Source organism: Sminthopsis crassicaudata, chromosome 1 (assembly GCF_048593235.1).
Source record: "Sminthopsis crassicaudata isolate SCR6 chromosome 1, ASM4859323v1, whole genome shotgun sequence".
Taxonomy (NCBI): domain Eukaryota; kingdom Metazoa; phylum Chordata; class Mammalia; order Dasyuromorphia; family Dasyuridae; genus Sminthopsis; species Sminthopsis crassicaudata.
In genome coordinates, this window is record NC_133617.1 from 499,506,249 (window position 1) to 499,525,896 (window position 19,648).

At 32.2% G+C, this 19,648-nt stretch overlaps 1 protein-coding gene across 1 annotated transcript in view; it reads right to left on the reverse strand.

Annotated features, from left to right (window-relative positions):
- Positions 1-12,491: 12,491 nt before the first annotated feature.
- SNX2 (sorting nexin 2) overlaps positions 12,492-19,648 on the reverse strand; it is a 57,953-nt gene continuing 50,796 nt past the window's right edge. The window contains exons 13-15 of the mRNA XM_074281509.1: positions 18,235-18,315; positions 18,048-18,119; positions 12,492-12,985 (exon numbers count right to left, since the gene is read on the reverse strand). Coding sequence (XP_074137610.1) covers positions 12,935-12,985; positions 18,048-18,119; positions 18,235-18,315 — 204 coding nt within the window. The 3' untranslated portion in view covers positions 12,492-12,934. The remainder of the gene's footprint in view (positions 12,986-18,047; positions 18,120-18,234; positions 18,316-19,648) is intronic.

Consider the following 19,648-nt stretch of genomic DNA (forward strand, 5'->3'; position numbering starts at 1 on the left):
AACATTCCATAACATTCATATACCACAATTTATTTAGACATTCTGCAATTGGTGGGCATCCCTTCAATTTCTAGTTTCTTGACACTACAAAGAGGGCTGCCACAAATATTTTTGCACATATGGGTCCCTTTCTCTTCTTTAAGATCTCTTTGGGATATAAGCCCAGTAGTAGCACTGCTGGATCAAAGAATATGCACAGTTTGATAACTTTTGGGGAATAGTTCCAAATTGCTCTCCAGAATGGTTGGATCCATTCACAACTCCACCAACAATGCATCAGTGTCGCAGTTTTCCCATATCCCCTCCAACATTCACCATTATCTTTTCCTGTCATTTTAGCTAATCTGACAGGTGTGTAGTGGTATCTTAGAGTTGTCTTAATTTGCATTTCTCTGATCAATAGTGATTTGGAACACTCTTTCATATGAGTAGCAATAGTTTCAGTTTCATCATCTGAAAATTATCTGCTCATATCCTTTGACCATTTATCAAATGGAGAATGGCTTGATTCAAGAATCTCATTCTAAATATCATCAATATCATCAAATATCAGTTCAAGTTTCATGTTTGCAATTCACAAAAAGAGGAAGCTAAGAGCATAGTAAAAGCCTGCACAGCTTGCCTTCCTTTCTAGGCTCCTATGCTCCCTCCAGGGAAAAACCCTCATGGTGTGAGACCCAATGGAATTTGGCAGATGCATGTGACCCATTATAAATCTTTTGGCTGTCTGTCTTTTATTCATGTTGTAGTGGACAGTTTTTCAGGATTTACTTCTGTAGTATCAGTAGCAAAAGAGACAGCCCAAGTGGTCATAGAATTACTTACACAGGTCTTTGAAGTTATAGGCATGTCGCAAGCAGTAAAAACATATAATGGACTTGAATATACTTCTAAACATTTTGCACACTTTTGTGCACAGTATAAGATTTTACACACCACTGACATATCCTTCAAACCTCAAGGACAGGCAATAGTAGAGAGGAGAAACATAGACATCACAATGCTCCTCCAAAAACAAAAGAAAGGGGAACCACAGGTAACCCTAGAGAACTTCTAAACTTAACTTTTTATATTAATTTTTTCAATTTTTGATGTGGATGCACTGGCTTTGGCAGACAGGTTTTATAACCTGCTGGAAGGGCAGTGTCCAGGGTGAACAACTCCAGTATCTTTAGATAATTGCCAGGTAATGTGGAGAGATCCAGAAAGTGGTGAATGGAAGGGACCAGATAGGTTAACTGCTTGGGGGAGAGGGTTTGCTTGTGTCTCTACAGATGGAGAAGGAATACACTGAGTGCCAATGAGCCATCTTTGCCTTGCCTATCAGAGAGAGAGAGAGACAGACAAAGAGAAGACCCTTGAAACATTGGGTGGTTCCATCTCTGACTATGTCTGAAAGATCATGGCAGTTAATCCTATGTGTATGGCAATTGACTAATGAACATTAGCATGACCATAAAAATAAAAATAATTGCTAATGAGACTGATGTAGGACTTCAAAATCTGCAGGAATCATTGGATTCCCTGACACATGAAATGATGGACAATAGATTGGCTTTTGACTGCCTCTTGGTTGTTGAAGGAGGTGTATGTGTGGTTGTGAATTAATAGTTATTTTCTATACCTCTGGGACTCATGGAAATCTTTTATAATATCTTGTTTATTATATATATAATCCTGATATATACCTGCTTCAATTAAAATAGAAGAAAGCAGGAGATGTAAAGGGCCACAGATAGTGGGGAACTCTGGGTGAGGTAGAAGACCTTTAATCCAGTAAAAGGGACCCTATTGACAATGTCTGGTTTGGCTCCCCACCCCCCACAAGGGCTCTTTGCCTTCCTGAGAAGTCAGGGGGCAGTGACAATCTGTGTTGTAATTAAAGCAGAATGATACCAGGTGGTAAAGAGACATCTACACACAATAGCAAGTTGTTTATGTGGTCCTGGCCTTATATAGTTAGCGCATGTGCAGTGTGCTATAGTTATGTAAAGGTATTAAGGTATATAAGGCTGGGAGAATTTGGAATAAACAGACTCCATGTTTGACTATTCACATGACTCCTACTTCTTAATTCCTCACCTCCGATCAAGGACTCAAGTTGGAACCAACATCCTACAGTGAGCTGGTCTGGACATTACATACAGGGTGATCTATAAGTAACTTAAAGGAATAAGGAAAAGTGTACCTTTTAGATCTGTAGATAAGAGATAGAGAGGATCATTTTAATTTTATTAAATTAAAAGGGGTTTGTACACACAAAACCAATGCAGCCAACATTCAAAGGAAATCAGGAAACTGCTGGGGAGGGAGTTTACAAAAAGTTTCTCTGATAAAGATCATACTTCTCAAATACATAGAACTAAGTTGAATTTACAAGAATATAAATCATTTAATTCCCCATTTAATATATGGTCAAAGGATATGAACAAGCAGTTTTCAGAAGAAATTAAAGTTATCTATAGTCATATGAAAAAATGCCTTAAAGAGAGAAATGCAAATTAAAACAATTCTGAAGTACTACCTCATACCTACCAGATTGCTAATATGAAAAAAAGAGGAAAATGACAAATTCTATGAGTGGGGTAAGGGTGGAGATGGCCAGGAATGTGGAAAAATTGGGACATTAATGTCCTATTGGTGAAACTGGAAAATGACCAATAGTTCTGGAGGGAATTTTAGAACTATTCTTAGAAAGCTATAAAACTATGCATATACTTTGATCCCACAATCTGACTAGATTACTATTAAGAGATCAAAGAAAAGGGAAGAGTTCCTTTACATATAAAAATATTTGGATATGAATATAATGGAATATTATTTTGCTATAAGAAATACTGAAATGGTATACTTAAAATGTAGAATATGAGACATACTTTGCTGGACAAAACCAAAGTGAAAATTTTTCATGAGACTTTTATCTTTTCATCTATAGAGTTTCAGGGGAAGAAAAAATAATAAATATTTGTAATTATATATGCATATACATCAATTAATACATATGTGATATAGAATACATATATGTAATATATATATATAGAACACATATACACATACACATACATATACATGTTTGTGGGTATATATATGTGTGTGTATGTGTGTGTATATCCTATAGCATTTAGCACAGCAGTGAGTCCTTAGCATCCAAGAAATAATCCATTGATCAATTGCTGAAAGAAAATACAAGATAAAAATTCTCAAGAATATCATAACCACATTTCAGAGCTTTAGGAGATTGAAACCACATTGACCAGGGTGGAAAGGAATTTCCACCATCCAGAAGTTTGTAGCATAAGATCTTCACTTGAAAGATGCAGGGAGATAGGTCAAATTCTGTGAGACAGAGAGCAGATGAGGGACCGAGAGAGGGAGAGAGAGAAAAAAATAGGGAGAGAGATGGAGAGAGGGGTAGAGAGAGGGGAAGGGGGGAAGAGGGAGAGACAGGGAGAGAGAGATAAATAGAGTGAGGGAAAGAGGGAGAAAAGAAGAGAGGGAGAGAAAAAGGGAGAGAAGAAGAGAGGGAGAGAGAGAAAGAAAGGGAGGGAAAAAGGGAGAGGGAGAGAAGAAGAGAGAAACAGAAGAGGGAGAGTAGAATTTCATCTTTATAGTGTTTTCTCATCAGGAGTTCTCTTACTAATCCATTTATTCAATTCATAATCATAAGAGTTGCCTGGTAAGCTGAGAAGCTAAGAGACTTGCTAAGAGTCACAGTCAGCAAATGTCACAAGCAGGATTCGAATGCTGATTTGCTTTATTCCAAGGCTAGCTTTTTATCCTGATGAATAGAGTTATATTAGCCTATCATTTATATTAACCCTAAAATGCTTAGTTTTTGAGTTAAACCCTTTGTGTATCTTTCTCCTCCAATCTAGTAAATATTGCAAACTCCTAGGAATGCTTTATTTTAATTTTTTAAATAAAAAGTTCCATAAATAAAATTAAATTAAAAAAAATTTTTTTTGTAAGAGGGAAGTAGGAAGGAAGAGATTTATGGTCCTTTAAAAAGATGTTCATGGGGGAATTACAAAGAATTTCAACAGCCAAAGGCTTATATCTATTTTTCTGACTTAAATAAAGCATGTGATTCTCAAGTGGCTACTTATTTTACTTGTCACTCCTCCATGCATGGTCAGTCATGCGCTTCACAAGAGTCAGACAGTCAGCAATAAGTCAATAATGGTGCCACAGACAGCATGAGTGTAAGTTTTCATGTCATAAAGGCCAGTGCATCCATAACTCAAGGGGAGATGACACATCCAAAATGTGAAGGAAGGCATTGGATTGGAGACAGAAGATAAACCTCTCCAACAACCACTAATAACAAAGGGGATCACTTGATAATTTTACATATTGTTTTGAAGATAGCCTCCCAAGAAATTGCCTTAAGCACTTAACATTCCTTCCTTTCAAATCCTGATAAGAACTTTTCCTCCATCAACATGAAAACAACACACAAATACATAAATGAGCATTCCATTGTTGATGAACATTTCTTATTTACTTGAATATTTCTTCATGGACACAATTATAAATATCAGAGGTGACTGTTGTAACTGTTGGCCTTCCTATTTAGATCTCTGAAAGGATTTGATACTGAAGGTTAGTATCTGCTGCATTTAAGAGTATCCCATTTCTCCTTTACTAGATTGTGGTAAAGTGGCACATCTCTGAACCTCATTCTGCCACAGTGATCCATCTAACTTATGGGGAGCCAGAGGAGTTCAAAACAGAACTTACACTCTGATGATACAGTTTAAAAATTACTGCTTTTGACAAGTTCCAAAGGAGTCAAGTATTTTGAAATTAATAATTATCATAGTCATTTTGTATAATTAAAAATGAATCTATCAATTTTTATTCTAGTGTTAGTTACTTCATTTTCAAGGATATTAATAAAAACGGGTAGCAGACAATATATAAAAGACAGTCTTTGTGGGCTTATATTAAAAAAGGGGAATGTGACAATAGCATCATATGAAGAAAGTTGAATAGTTTAGAAACTTTCTCTCTTCACAAACTAAAAGCTCTTCTGGGACATTGTGATATTTTAGGGACCAATACATTTTTTGGGAGAAACACCTGCATTTTCATTTCATGACAGCAGTTCAAATAGCTTCTCCTTTATCATATTTCTTGATTTGCACCAAATATGATTCCCCTTTCGGTGTTTACCTAACATAATTTTTTGACCTCCTTTGTAATAATTTTTGTTCTTTGAAGTTGAGTAATATTTCTCCTTTTTGACCTTTGTAGGACAAAGACATTGTCTTGTTTATCTTTGCATCCCCCACAGTGTTTTACATGTGGTGAACATTATCTAGGGACATACTTATTGAATTATTAAAAACAGCCTGCATAAATACTTAAGTGGCAATACTTCATATGAAGTTAAAAAATAATAAAAATTTACTTAACAAACTTTACTTAACAATAGCACGGAAAAGATAATTAGCAAACATTAGTTGGGCACAACTCTCTAGCTTCTAGGCATTTGCCATGGTGTCAGTCTTGAGGAGTTCCTGCCTCTTCATTAAATAGAATTTTGTATTTAGTTGATTATCTTTATTGTCATCTGTAAATTTGACAAATATACCTTCATACAAATAACTGAAATAAATGCTATCTCTTTACTAAGTTGACATCTCTTGTTTTGGGTCCAACTACTTCTGAATCTACCTAACTATACTATGTATGTTCTAGCCCCAGAAGTGTCAAACTCCCTGGCCCAGGTCTCAAGTCCACCAAACCTCACAGTGTGGCCCAGATCAGATTAAGAAGTATTGGGAAAAGTTTTATGAAATACAAATACAATACAATATAGATAATGTTAATTTGTGGTTTTCTAAATCAATATGCTGCCTATAGGGATTTGACATCACTGATTTAACCCCTCTCTCTCTATCTTGTCTAAAAGAATATCTTGAAGGATTATCATTTTTTGACTCATTTTCAACTATATTATGGTAATGTCAGAGAGGAGTGTGTTAAATTATAGATTTCTTCCAGATCTGATGGATGACTTATGTTTATATTAAACACCAAAATCATGAATCTTTACTAAGTGAAAGAAATTTTTATAGCAAAAAATTTAGAATAGCTTCTTTACCAAGGACAAAAATATAGTTTTTAAAAATTTTTATCTGTCATATAAGTAGGTTTGTTTGTAAAAACAAGTTGTTACTTCAACCAAACCTAAAGTTTTTTCAATACAACTTGATTCATCAAATATTTATTTTCTTTTTTTTTTTTTTTTTTCTTTTTCTGAGGCTGGGGTTAAGTGACTTGCCCAGGGTCACACAGCTAGGAAGTGTTAAGTGTCTAAGACTAGATTTGAACTCTGGTCCTCCTGAATTCAAGGCTGGTGCTCTATCCACTGCGCCACCTAGCTGCTCCCATCAAATATTTCTTAAGTGAATATTTTAAATATTCACTTCTCCCACTTAGTTTTCTTCAAAACTTAGCTCATGAAACCTTTCTTGACCTATTTTGCTATACAACACAAACATTGTTTTGTAATTTATTTCATCAAATTAGCAGTCAAATGAAAGAGTATCTTTGTCTTCTACTTATCCAACATGCCAACAAATCACACCAGAACATTGTAGAGAGTAACAGCAAGATTTTGTGATGATCAACTATAACAGACTTAAGAAAATGATCCAAGACAATTTCAATGTGCCATCCACATCCAGAGAAAGTACTATGGAGACTGAACGCAGATCAAGGCATACTATTTTCATCTTTTTTTCATTTGCTTGCTTTTTCTTTCTTTTGGTTTTCCTTTATGTTCTGATTTTTACTATACAACATGATTAATATGGCTAACATATGACTAATATGTTTGAAATAATTGTACATGTAAAACCTTTATTGGATTGCTTGCTTTTTTGGGGAAAGGGGAGGTTATTGAGAAAGGGAGAAGGGATTCGGAACTCAAAATCTTACAAAAATGAATGTTGAAGACTATCTTTATATGTAATTGGGAAAATGAAATACTATGAAGAAAAAAACAATCCTCAAACCTACAAAAAACTTGTAAGCATTCTTTGTGCTAACCCTGAAGGATGAATGGGATTTTTTCCTTATCCCACTGAAAGAACTTTAACAGACACCAGATGTCTGTAACTGGCCATCCAATCATCCAGAATTCCCTTTCTTTCACCTTTACCTACCTTAAAAAACCAAAAGTGACAAAAATCCTAACAAAAGAAACACAAATACTTTGTTAAAACAAAAAAAGCACATCACATGTTTTTGACCAGCCTAACTCAGTTCGCAGATTTGGGATTCAAATACAATAACGTAATAAGGAATAATAAAATCACCTTCATTGAGGACAAAAAGAGAAAAAGGATAAAAATGTGCCAGATTAAAAAGAAGGTAATTTAAATAATGCAATATAATGTGCTGTTGTCTCCAGAAACTGTTGACTGCTCTCTGGGAGGAAATCTGTCTCAACTCAAATCTCTCGGACAGATTCTTCTTCCTATAGAGAGCCGTTGTCTCCAGACAGTTGCCGTTAACTCTGGTCCAGAGTAGTGATTTCCCTTCCTGCAGAGAGCTGTCTTAAGTCTGTCTGGTCCAGACAAGACTCTCAATCTTTCAAGTGCCGCCTTCTTTTATCCTCCCAGAGAATGGGTGTGGGATAACGCAAGGGCTTCTGGGAAAAATTACTTCAACCAATGAACTTGTTCCTCCTAAGCATGCAAGCTCTTCCCCAGGAGTTCACAGAAGTAAAACTCCCAGTAAAGGCCGGAACAAGAGAATTGTTAAGTATCGACTTAGCACTTAGTAAGAACCTAATATCTCATTATCTCATTATCACTTAGTAAGAACCTAACAAGGCAACTATTTTTTTCCATTTGTATTTATCACAGCAACTCAACTATGCTAAGTCTGAAGGAGTTGTCCATAGGGCAATAAGAGACATAATAAAAGTCTCTGATCCCATTCAGGTCTTTTACCCATCAAATGGCAAAGAAGCCAAACTAATAATGATCTTTTTTAGGATAGCATGCCTATCCCCTTAGAGAGAAACCAATCAAGCCTACATAAAGCTGTTGGCTGGTACTTCTGAGTTCTTATCTTTATGTATCTCCCAAGATAGAATGTAAGGTCTTTTTCCTCTATTTACATTCCAATACTCAGCATTGTGCTTGACGTTATTTGACTAGTTCTAGATGTTATTTGACTGAGGAACAAATTTTATTTTTGTATTTATCTCCCCAGTGTCTACCTTGGTACAAGTTGTGATTTAAAAATAATTATTTGGCTGATTTTTTGGTGTGCAACTTGCTTAACAAAGACAAAAGACAATTCTGGTCCTCAAAGAATTGGTGTCTTGGTTTGAAGGTGTGAAGTAAATGCCTAACAGCTTGCAAACTATATAAAGATTTAGGTCTATCTCAGCTTAAAAAACAAAACATGCAACTTGAAGATAACTGTAAATGATCAGCTTTTTTGTTCTTTAAACCCCCCTTTGATTTCTCATTTAATAACACAAATAATTCTTTCAGATATTATCAACTCTTAGCTTTGATATCTTTCTGTTAAAAACCAGAATATTGCATTAAAGAAAAAAGCTGAAAATCAATGCTTAGTATTCCTTTGATTTAACTCATTATAGTACTGTTAATAGTTGAAGGAGACCTTAGGGATCATCTAGTCCAAGATCCCCATTTAAAAAATGAAAATGAGGCCCAAAAAGATTAAGTGGCTTTGTAAGTTAAACACATATATCTACAACAAAACTTGATTTTAGGAAATTTCTCTCAAATAAAACCCATTTTCCAATGAACCTCAGATTTTAATGGAGGGATAGTCTCTAAACAAAAATAAAATACTGGATGGCAGCCTTTTAAAAATCACAAATTTCTATCAATAAATAACTATGTGCTTTGTTAAAGGAGTCACAAAAATTAAGGCTAGTGCTAGTAATTCTCACATTGCCTCACTCTGCTCCATTTATTTATCCTTGTAGAGTTGGTAAACTCTAAAATTTTAAAGAGCTCACTTTTTTTAAAGCTACCTCAAGAAAAATTTCAAGCAGCTGTCATTGTTCCCCTTCTTTTAACTTTCCTATGTTATATGAATTTATCATTTCAAGCATTTTTTTAGTATTACTTGGATGAAAAGTAAATTAAGTTCTGCCTCTGACTTATACTGGTTGTACATGTAATCATAGACAAGTCAAACAACAACAACAGTTACTATTTTTTTTTAAGATTTTATTTTCCCCCAATTACATGTAAAAGCAATTTTTAACCCATTTTAAAAATTTTGCATTTCAAATTCTTTCTCCATTCCCCACTCCCCTTATGGAGAAGGCAAGCAATTTGATACAGATTATGCATGTGTAGTCAAAATTGTATCTTTTCATATGCCCTCAGGAATTTGTAATTAATATTTATAATTAAAAGTATAAGATTTAATCAGTTTTCCAATTTTGTAAATAATTCCCATGGCAATTAAACAGAACAGAATTCACCCCTCCCCATTTTTTTTAATTTTAAAAAACTTCTCGAATAAAATATATACTGTTTTCTAGCTTGTTAAAATTCTTATAATTTGCCTTTGGTTTTAAACTAACAGCATAAATGTGGTGACATCTTACTGGCCACTCCATTTCTTTTCTGGATAGCACAGATAAATAAAATTTCTTTTCCATCACTAATTAAATTTGAAATATGAGGCATTATAGTTTCAAATGTTTGGACATAATTTTGGGCATATCTCAATTGTTAAAATATGTATCTAACTAATTTTCTATTTTAAATACATATGAAACCCTTTTTGAGAACAAAAAAATTTGTGAAAGTGGCTGAAATTCATTTAGTTAAAATGAAATGATAAATGTGAAAGTGCTTTGTGATTTCTTCTCTTGATAACCAATAATTTCCAATAATTTATTAAATATTATTGAAAGGTAGAAAATTGCATTTGATTTTATATAATACAATGTGAACTACTCTTTCTCTTTGGCTATAATGCTATAAATGAAAACATTTTGGGGGGGTTTGTTTTCAAAGATGACTCTATCGCAATCTGACCTATTATAATGCTTATTCTCACCATGTGACTACTTGAAAACCAAAATTTGAGTTTTCTTACAACATCTGTAGTTGTCAGGTTCACCACAGTTCTGGGGTCCTAATGTATAACTCTTATCTCATTGAAAAATAGTCAGGCAACTCTGATGTATCACTAAATACCTCTCAGACTAGCAAGATGACAGGAAAAAGTTATGATAAATATTGGGAGGGGATGTGTGAAAACTGGGACACTAATATATTGTTGGTGGAGTTATAAACTGATCCAACCATTCTGGAGAGCAATTTGGAACTATCACACTGTATACACCCTTTGATCCAGCAGTGTCTCTTCTCTACGGGGTCTGTACCCCAAATAGATCAAAAAAAGGGAAAAGGACTCATATGTGTAAAAATGATTGTAGCCCTTTGTAGTGGCAAAGAATTCCATGGAAATTGAGTGAATGTTCATTAATTGGGGAATGGCTGAATAAGTTACGCTCTATGAATGTAAAGAAATACTATTTATTACTCTTTAAGAAACTATCAGCAGAATGATTTCAGAAAGGCCTGGAGAAACTTACATGAATTGATAGTGAAGCGTGTAAAATCAAGAGAATACTGTACACAGCAAGATTATGTGATTATTAAGTGAAAGTTAGGTGATTATGTGATGATTAACTGTGATAGATTTGATTCTTTTCAACAATGAGGTGATTCAGGCCAGTTCCAATAGATTTGTGATGGAGAGAACGATCTCAATCCAGAAAGAGAACTATGGGGACTGAATCATAGTTCACAACATAGTATTTTCACCTTTTTGTTGTTTGCTTTTTTTTTTCTCATTTTTTCCCCTTTGTGATCTGATTTTTCTTGTGCAGCATGATAAATGAGGAAATATGTGTAGAAGAATTAGGCATGATTAACCTATATTGAACTACTTGCTGTCTGGAGGAGGGGGAGGGAGGAAAATTTGGAACACAAGATTTTGCAAAGGTAAATGTTGAAAACTATCTTTGCATGTATTTTAAAAATAAAAAGCTATTATTAAAATTAAAAAACAAAAGGTAGTTAAAAAGTCATTTCATTCTAGGGATAGGATTTTATTTATTTATTTATTTTTAAGGAAAAGATGAGATGAAATCTTAAAAGAGAGATGGAAAAAAAAAAAAAAAGAAGTATGGGACATCAACCTTCTCTACTCTTTTGCAACTATCATTCTCCTGTCTGCCAAATGAACCCTATTCAGGATATAAAAGAATTAAACCTGGAGAAAGAGAGAACAACAATTATTAGTTGCATTCTTATTTCCTTGAATGCTTTTAGGCATGCTTGCCACTCATATTTCACTGGTATAATCAAATTTCACAAACATTCACTGCATATTATGAGCTTTGTTTCAGGGGTCAGAATTGTTCATAAGTAGTAAAACCAACTCTGTTGTTTAATATTATTATTATTATTTTTTTCAGAAACACTATAGTGAAGGGATGTAGGAAAACGCATTATAGATTCTATATGCAGGACTTCCTTTTAAGAGAGATCATGGAAAGGGAACATATCTAACAATAATTCATATCAGTTAATACTTCAACAAATTTAGACTATTAAACAAGGTAGAATCTACGCATAGAAATTTCTCTTAATATACAATTTTGTCTAAGTTCATATTTGGTACTCAGTCACTTTGCATCTTTCTTTAACAACATATACCATCAATTGTCAAACCTAGTCCTGAAAAAAAGTTATAACATTTAAAGTGTGTGCACATATGTAAAATTATTAATATATGTGTGCATATATAGAATTATAAAATGTGTCAAATTTTAGTACTTATAAGTTTGGGATAATGAGAACAATAATGGAATATATGATAAATACCTAAAATTTGTAACTAAAAGTACAGAACATTTTACATTTTCCTGGACAAATTACATTTCTTAAATTACATAAGGATAAAAACAAAAAAAAAAAACAAAAACAAAACAAAACAAAACAAAAAAAAACAACTACCCATATCTTCTTTATTCTTTACCTACTCTAGTATGAACAGTCTTTGGTTGTGTTTGAAAAATGAAGTATTCTTTTGATAACAGAATTATAGATTTAGAGCTGGGACTCTGGAGATCATCTAATCTTATAGAGGAGAAAATTGAGGCTTTAAAAAAATTAAGGGATTTGCTCAAGATCACACATAGGTAGTAAATGACAGAACCAGGAGTTGAACCCAGATCCTCTGACCTAAACCTTTTCCATCTTACCATGCAGCTAAATAACTTCTGATAAATAAATCAGATTAATTTTTTTTTCAGAAACAAACTTCAATTTCTATACAAATAAAAATAGAAATTGTACTGGAAACTAGATTTTTCTAGAAGAAAAAATATGTATTATTAAAAACATTTTAAAAGTTCCTATGTATTAATCATCATGCTCAAAAAAAATCTGTGTAAACTAGTATTTCACAAGGTATAACCTTTTATTATTGTAATCACAAAAATCATGATTCTGTACAGGAATGTATAAGTGAACATTAATTAACGCAATTATAATTTGATTTAAAGAGGTCAGATAACAGTAGTAGTAATAACAGAACACATTGTAAAGAAAAAAATATTGTAAAACTTTCTGGCCTTGCAGTGCACTTTTTAGTGCAAGTATTAAGACACAATAGTGTTCAATTCAGCAAAGTACTGCAGAATGTCATGCCACAGTCCACTTGATTCAAAGAGGGTCAGGACATGCAGCTTGTTAACAAAATGTCAGAGTATATAAAAAAAGCCACATGTTAATTCATAAAATATATAGTGGTTTATTTAGATGATTTCAAAGTGATTTCATTGTGGAATTTAGCATAACTGAGAAAAAACATCCAGAGAATCTTCTGATTTGAAGTCACCTTGCTAGGCAATGGCTTTGGCTTCAGGTAGGAATGCCTCCCAGTACTTTATTAGCTGTGCAGATAAAAACAAAAGGAAATGAGGGTTATTTTTCCATAGGCATATACATGTACCAGTCAGTTAAAAGTAGCCTAAAATACTAAAAAGAACTAATGTAAATTCAATTGTAAATCAAATTAATATTTTTTTATCATTTTAATGAATTTTTGGTCAGCTGAATATTAAACAAAATTTAAAACATTTAGTTATCAAAATGTAAATCATTAATTTAAATATATTTTCTAATAGAGTAAACTGCAGTCATTCCTAACTTTTTATCTTTTATGACTGTTTATGTCATCCCATAAATCTTCCACTAGGCTATCTACCCAACTTGCTAAAGGCCATCCTTTAGGTCTCTTAACCTTACAGATATACTACTGCAGCAAGTAGTGTCTTTGTTCACTTTTTTTTTAAACTACATATCTAGCTCAACTCTTTTTCTGGTTAAAGATCTATTTAATCATATGTAATATATCACTTCTACATGTAGTTCATCTCTGGTAATGCCACAGTCAATTCATATGGACTATTGCGTTTTGGGCCACAGTCAATTCATATGGACTATTGTGTTTTGGGCAGCCCTTTTTTTAGATTCTTTGAAAGCTGATCTTTCTAGCTTTGTAACAATATAGAAAAGATTGTTCTATGATGTACTCTTCTTTCAGTTAGAGGGGTCATGATAATTCTATTTAATTTCCCAAATCTAATTCAGCCCACTCTTTTTCTCCAATTCATTTAAAAAAAAATCTGTAATATCCATTCAATATATGTGTACCAACAGACTAGGAATCACAACTATTATAGTTTGGAAGACTTTTACCCATTTGGTTTTAATAGTGTGAATAATGACTGCATCTCATTGAGAAGATTTGACAAAGTTTGGAGGCAATCAGGCAAAGTGAATAATGACTGCATTTCATTGAGAAGATTTGACAAAGTTATCAGAATTTTCAGAAGATCAAACAAAATTCCTCCATTCTGGCATCAAGCAATTTTATATGATCTTAAAATTGTAACAAGGATGCTTTAAAATGATCTTTTGTTTTACTATATATATGATTTCCCTGTACCCAAACCAAAGTTCTGTAACCAATCAATAAGGACACCGGAACAATGAATTCTATGCACTTTTCCAATATATGAATCACCATTGTATTTTTCCCTGGTCAGAGTACATAAAGAATAATGTGTTCAATTATGCCATCACAGTTTAAGAAGAACACTGTTAAGTCTGAGTTCAAGATAAGGAAAGAAACTAGAACAGTGAGGGTCCTCAAAATTCTTGCCATATTAGTATTAGCTAAAGGAATCTAGGATCATTAGTCTGAGAACTTGGGGAGGGGAATAAGACATCTGATTTCAGTTATTGAAGAGGTTGTCAAAAAGAAGAAAAAAATAAAATTGTCATCCTTGACATGGAGGAAAGATTGATGAGTAGAAATTACAAAGTAGCAAATTCAAGCATGAAGTAAGCAAAAACGTAAGAAAGGCAAAAGCATAAAGGAATTTTTTGTGAGACAGTTGGAAAACCTAACAGTCTTCAATTAGAAACAAAATGTCAACTTGCAGATCATATAATAATGGAAGGGACTACAGATACAAGGTGGACTAGATGGTCTAAATGATATGGTCTTTGAAGATTATCAGCCTATCTATAACCATGAAATTGATAAGACTGATAAAAAAAATGCCAAGTCAGTCATACATGTATATATTCATAGCAGTACTATTTGTACACGAAAATGCTGAAAACAAATTGGGTCTAATAGCTGGAATACAGATGAAAAAACTATGTTATGTGAATGTATGATCATACCAAAAGCATTTAAAAATAAGAATTCAGAGAAACATGGAAAGGCTTATTATAAACCCATAATTAAAATTATACTCACTAAAAGACAATAGAATTCAGGTAAAATCCAATGATTAGTCTTGCTTTCAAATTCTTCCTTTTTATTAATGTGACAAACCATGAGTGTAAAATGTCACTTGCTTTTTTATAATGACTATTAACAGATTGTTTGTGCTTAATTATATTTATAGGAAAGTATGCCATAGGGATGACTGCTTATTGGGAAGAGATTTTATAATAAATCAAAATGTATTAATAAAAAATTCACTTTATGCCACTTCTACTTCCTCATGTATCTCATTTGAAATTCAAATGTGATGGCTCCTTGGTCATTGACGGAAAAAAATTACAGGAATGTTAGCAAGTTATTACAGTTTTTCATCTGTTGTCCTTCTAGTGTTATCCTTAAATCTTAAGATCAGATAGCTTAATTGGATCTTCTGCCAAGTTTTCTGTAAATTCATCCCCCTTCTCCCCACAATGACTTTTCATTGTTTTTATGAGGTGATACTTGTGAAGATCTTTCACCATCCTGTCTGGTAAGATTTTGAAAATGAATTTATTAAACTAGTGGTGTCTTTTGTTGACAAATCTCTGTTTGGGAAGGAAATCATGTTGGATGATTATGATAAATTTCAGGTCCTTTTTGTTTCCTTATTATGACCACTGTTTTACATTTGTTAAGCCTCTATAGAAAATGTTGGTATGTTGTGTGTAGTACTCTTTCCATCACAGCAGAACTTCTTTCACAATTTTTCTCCTAATTCTTGGTTATAATTTCTTAAATAATATTAAAAAGGAACAAACTTAAAGTGCCTGGTTTGTATAAAAAACTTTATATTCTAAATATTTGCTTTAAAATCATCCATTAATTTTAAAGCTTATATTTTATACAAAAGTTTTCCAATTAGAATTACATTATTTTCTACTTAGGTCACCCAAATATGAGGTTTTGTACACTTTTTGTTTTGTGGTTATTAAAAGATACAGGATTCATTTATTGTTGGAACTTTTATGGATTCATTTTACTGATCTTTTTAACATTTCATAACCCAAAGAATCCACTATAATGCATATATAGGTCCTGCCAAAGTATTCATATTATATTTGTGGTAGCAACCTAGAGGCAAAATGAATGCCCATCAATTAAGAAATGTCTAAAATAAATGGTGGTACATGAATGATATAGAATATTACTGTGCTCTAACAAATGATGAACATGATGAATATAGAGAAGTATAGAAAGACTTATATGACCTGATGCAAAGTAAAGTAAGCAGAATCAGAGAAACAATATACAAAAATTAGGTAAAAGGGAATAAGAAAAAATAAAATGATAATAAAAAAATAAAACTACAAAAGTATACTGTCAAAACTAGCTTCCAAAGAAAAAATATAACTATGCATTTTCTTCTCTTTTTTGCAATAGCTGGTAGACTATAGCAGGGATTAGGAGTGTAGAATCCTCTATATAATATGAAAATTGTTTGTACTGGTTACTTTTGTTGAACAGTCTTTTTATTCTCTGTTTTATACTTTTATGTAAAGAACGGCTCTTTGAGAGATGGAAGGTAAAATGAAGGCATATGAAAATAAAATGTATTAGTAAACACACGTTTTAATTTAAAATATTTAAGTTTTTAGTCAAACAGTAAAAATGAAAAGTCTAAAGTTTTCATTTGCTCAAGCCCAGTACCACAAAATCTGAAAGTTAGAAGAACCTCTCAGGCTATATGGCCCAATCTACACATGAAAGAAAACCCCATTATAACATGCCTAACAAGTGGTTTGCTTGATGACTCCCAAGAAAGGGAGACTCACCACCTTTGAAGACAGCTCATTCTTCTGTTGAGTAATTCTAATCATTAGGAAGGTTTTCTAACATCAAGGCTAAAGTGACTGTGACAACTTCTACTCTTTGTTCTTGGTTTAGTTCTCTGGGCAGAAAAATAGAACCAGTTTAATCCCTCCTTTACATGATATCACTTTAAATACTTGAAAATAGCTATCATGTCTCTCCTGAGTCCTCTCATTTCCAAGCTAAACCTTCAATTAATTCTCATATATCATGGACCCAAAGTCCTTTACTATCTTAGTATTACTAAGTAATTCTACTCTGGTTACTATGCAGTGCATAATGTCCTCAAATTGTGATATTCTGTAATCCTTTGATGAGGATTATCACTTCTCTGTTTCTGAAAGTTATGAACTTCTATACAGTTATTTGAATTTCTAGGCAAATTAAAAATATTCACAGTAGAAATAATGCAAATTATTTTGTTTCTTGCTATAAAACTATTACCTCAAAACTAGCATTTTATTTTCAGAAATATCCCCTATGAGAAAGGAAAACACAAATTTAATTTATTAACAATTTCATTATCACTTCTTAAAATAAGAAAAATCAAATGACAAGAACAAAAGATTTGCAAAGAACAGTTATGAAAAGTAGTTCCAAATCAATAATGATAAAAGAAATTAAAAAAAAAAAGTCTGAGGTTTTACCTCGCACTCAAAAATTTGACAGAGATGATTAGATAGAAAAAGTTTATGTGGAAGGACTTCAAGAAGACAGGAACAAAAGAAGAAGAAGAAGAGAGAGAAATATGAACTGACCCACCTATTCTGTTAAATGTCTTGGAATTATACAAAAAGTTAATAAACAGCCAGCAACCCCACTACTGGCCATAAATACAAGAAGATCAAAGAGAAAGAAAAGCATCATATATTTACCAAAATATTCATAATAGCACTTTTGCTATGCCAAAAACAAAAATCTATTAAAGTGGGTGTCCTTGAATTGGGGAACAGTTGAACAAATAATAGGAATATAATGGGAGATTATGACACTATGAAAAATGAGCAACATGAGGATTTGAGAAATATTAAAAATATATATGAAATTAATTAGGGCAAGAAAAGTAGAATTAAGCAAATAATATATACAAAGACCACAATAATCCAACAAAAAAATAGCACTAAAAGATAATGGAATTAAGATTGAATGTGAAGATCAACTTGGTTCAAGAGAGGTAGAAAATGTATATAATGTTGATATGACTGTGAGTTTTGTTTTATTTAATTGCTTTTTCTTATTATAAGGAAAGATTCTATGCTTGGATAATAGAGGTGAGTATTGATAGTGGTATTTTAAAAGGCAACAATAAAACTTTTAAAAAATTATGCAGAAAGCAAATTTTATAATCATTGAATCTAGCTTACCTGTTGTTGTGTTTGTACTAATGATTCCAAGTACTTGATAATAACAGTTTTAAAGTCTTTCACTCGTTCCTTCTATTAAATGAAATAAAATAAAATATCTCATAATTGAAAAAATAAATTATTTAAAATAAAATTGAAATAAAATCTTATTTTGTTCTCATTAAAAGTAAAAAACTATTATACATGCCTCAAATCTTCCAACTTCTTTTCTAATAGTTTTGGAGATTTGTTCAAAGTCTCGCTCTCCTTGCTGAACTTTGGCTTCCCACTGATAAAAAAAAACAATACACACACACACATACATAGACACACAATTACATTTTATCCTCATCTATTTAAGAAGTTATTTTAAATCTACAATGTTTAGATTATCTAATAAATTACGCTTCAACATAATACTACAATACTTCAAGGAAGTTCAAAATTATAATTCTTGATACCACAAACTTGTAACTTATACATGCTTTTTTTTTTTCTTGAGGCAATTGGGGTTAAGTGACTTGCCCAGGGTCCCACAGCTTAGGAAGCGTTAAGTGTCTGAAGTCACATTTGAACTCGGGTCCTCCTGACTTCAGGGCTAGTACTTATCTACCATACCTACTAGCTGCCCCTTTTATATGTAATTTTTAAGTGGAATTAACCTTCTTTACTCAAAAATAGCCCATTTAAAAAAGTTTATTAATATTTTACTTCCACAATAAAGACTAACTTAGCATTGGAATGCTCTAGCATTCACACAAAAATAATCTGTATAAATAAAGTATAACAGATAATCAGATAAAAAAATTAGTGTTATGATAATATTATTCTTCTCTATTACATTTTTAAAACATTAAATGATATCTATGAAGACTTTAAAGGAATTTTCATTTAAATAAAAAAGTTATAAACATATCCATGAAAATATTTTAAATTTAAAAAAAAATCACACAATAAATTATTTAAATATTTGACTGAAAAAGGTAAAAAACATCAGCAGAATTGCATTCAGAAAAGAACAAATTCCCTAGTAATCATGTCAAAGTTTATGGGTAAATAGATCAAGTGTAGCAATGACAAAACAAGTTGTGATTAGTGACCAATGAAGCAGCCAAAATTAAAACAACTGAAAATTTAAGCTATGCAAATGATGATTCCCTTTTATATAACAACACTTGCACATACTCTTTAAAGAGCATTTTAATTTATTTTCAAAAATATAAAGTTTGTCCTACCTCTTCAATTTCCTTATTGAAGCATGGCAAAAAAAGCGTATATATTATAACATATCTCCATAAATTTACTAAAATACCACATATACTTTCTCTCTCTTAGTCTCTCTCTTCTATATATATATGTGGGAAGAATGTTGCAAAAGACAAGACATAGGACAACAGTTACTCCTTTTTAGACACACATATTTAAACATTTAAATTAAACTACAAATAATATATGGTAACAAAGGAGAATTTTAAAATTTCTGTCCAATATCTGTCTGTCATTTTGACTCTATTCTCACTAGGCAAAAACTAAAAGCCCTGAGATTCTTATTACTTCAGACCAACTATGTATTTTACTAAAATAAATCTAAAAAACATGTGGAAATAGCCGAAGTGCTGAAT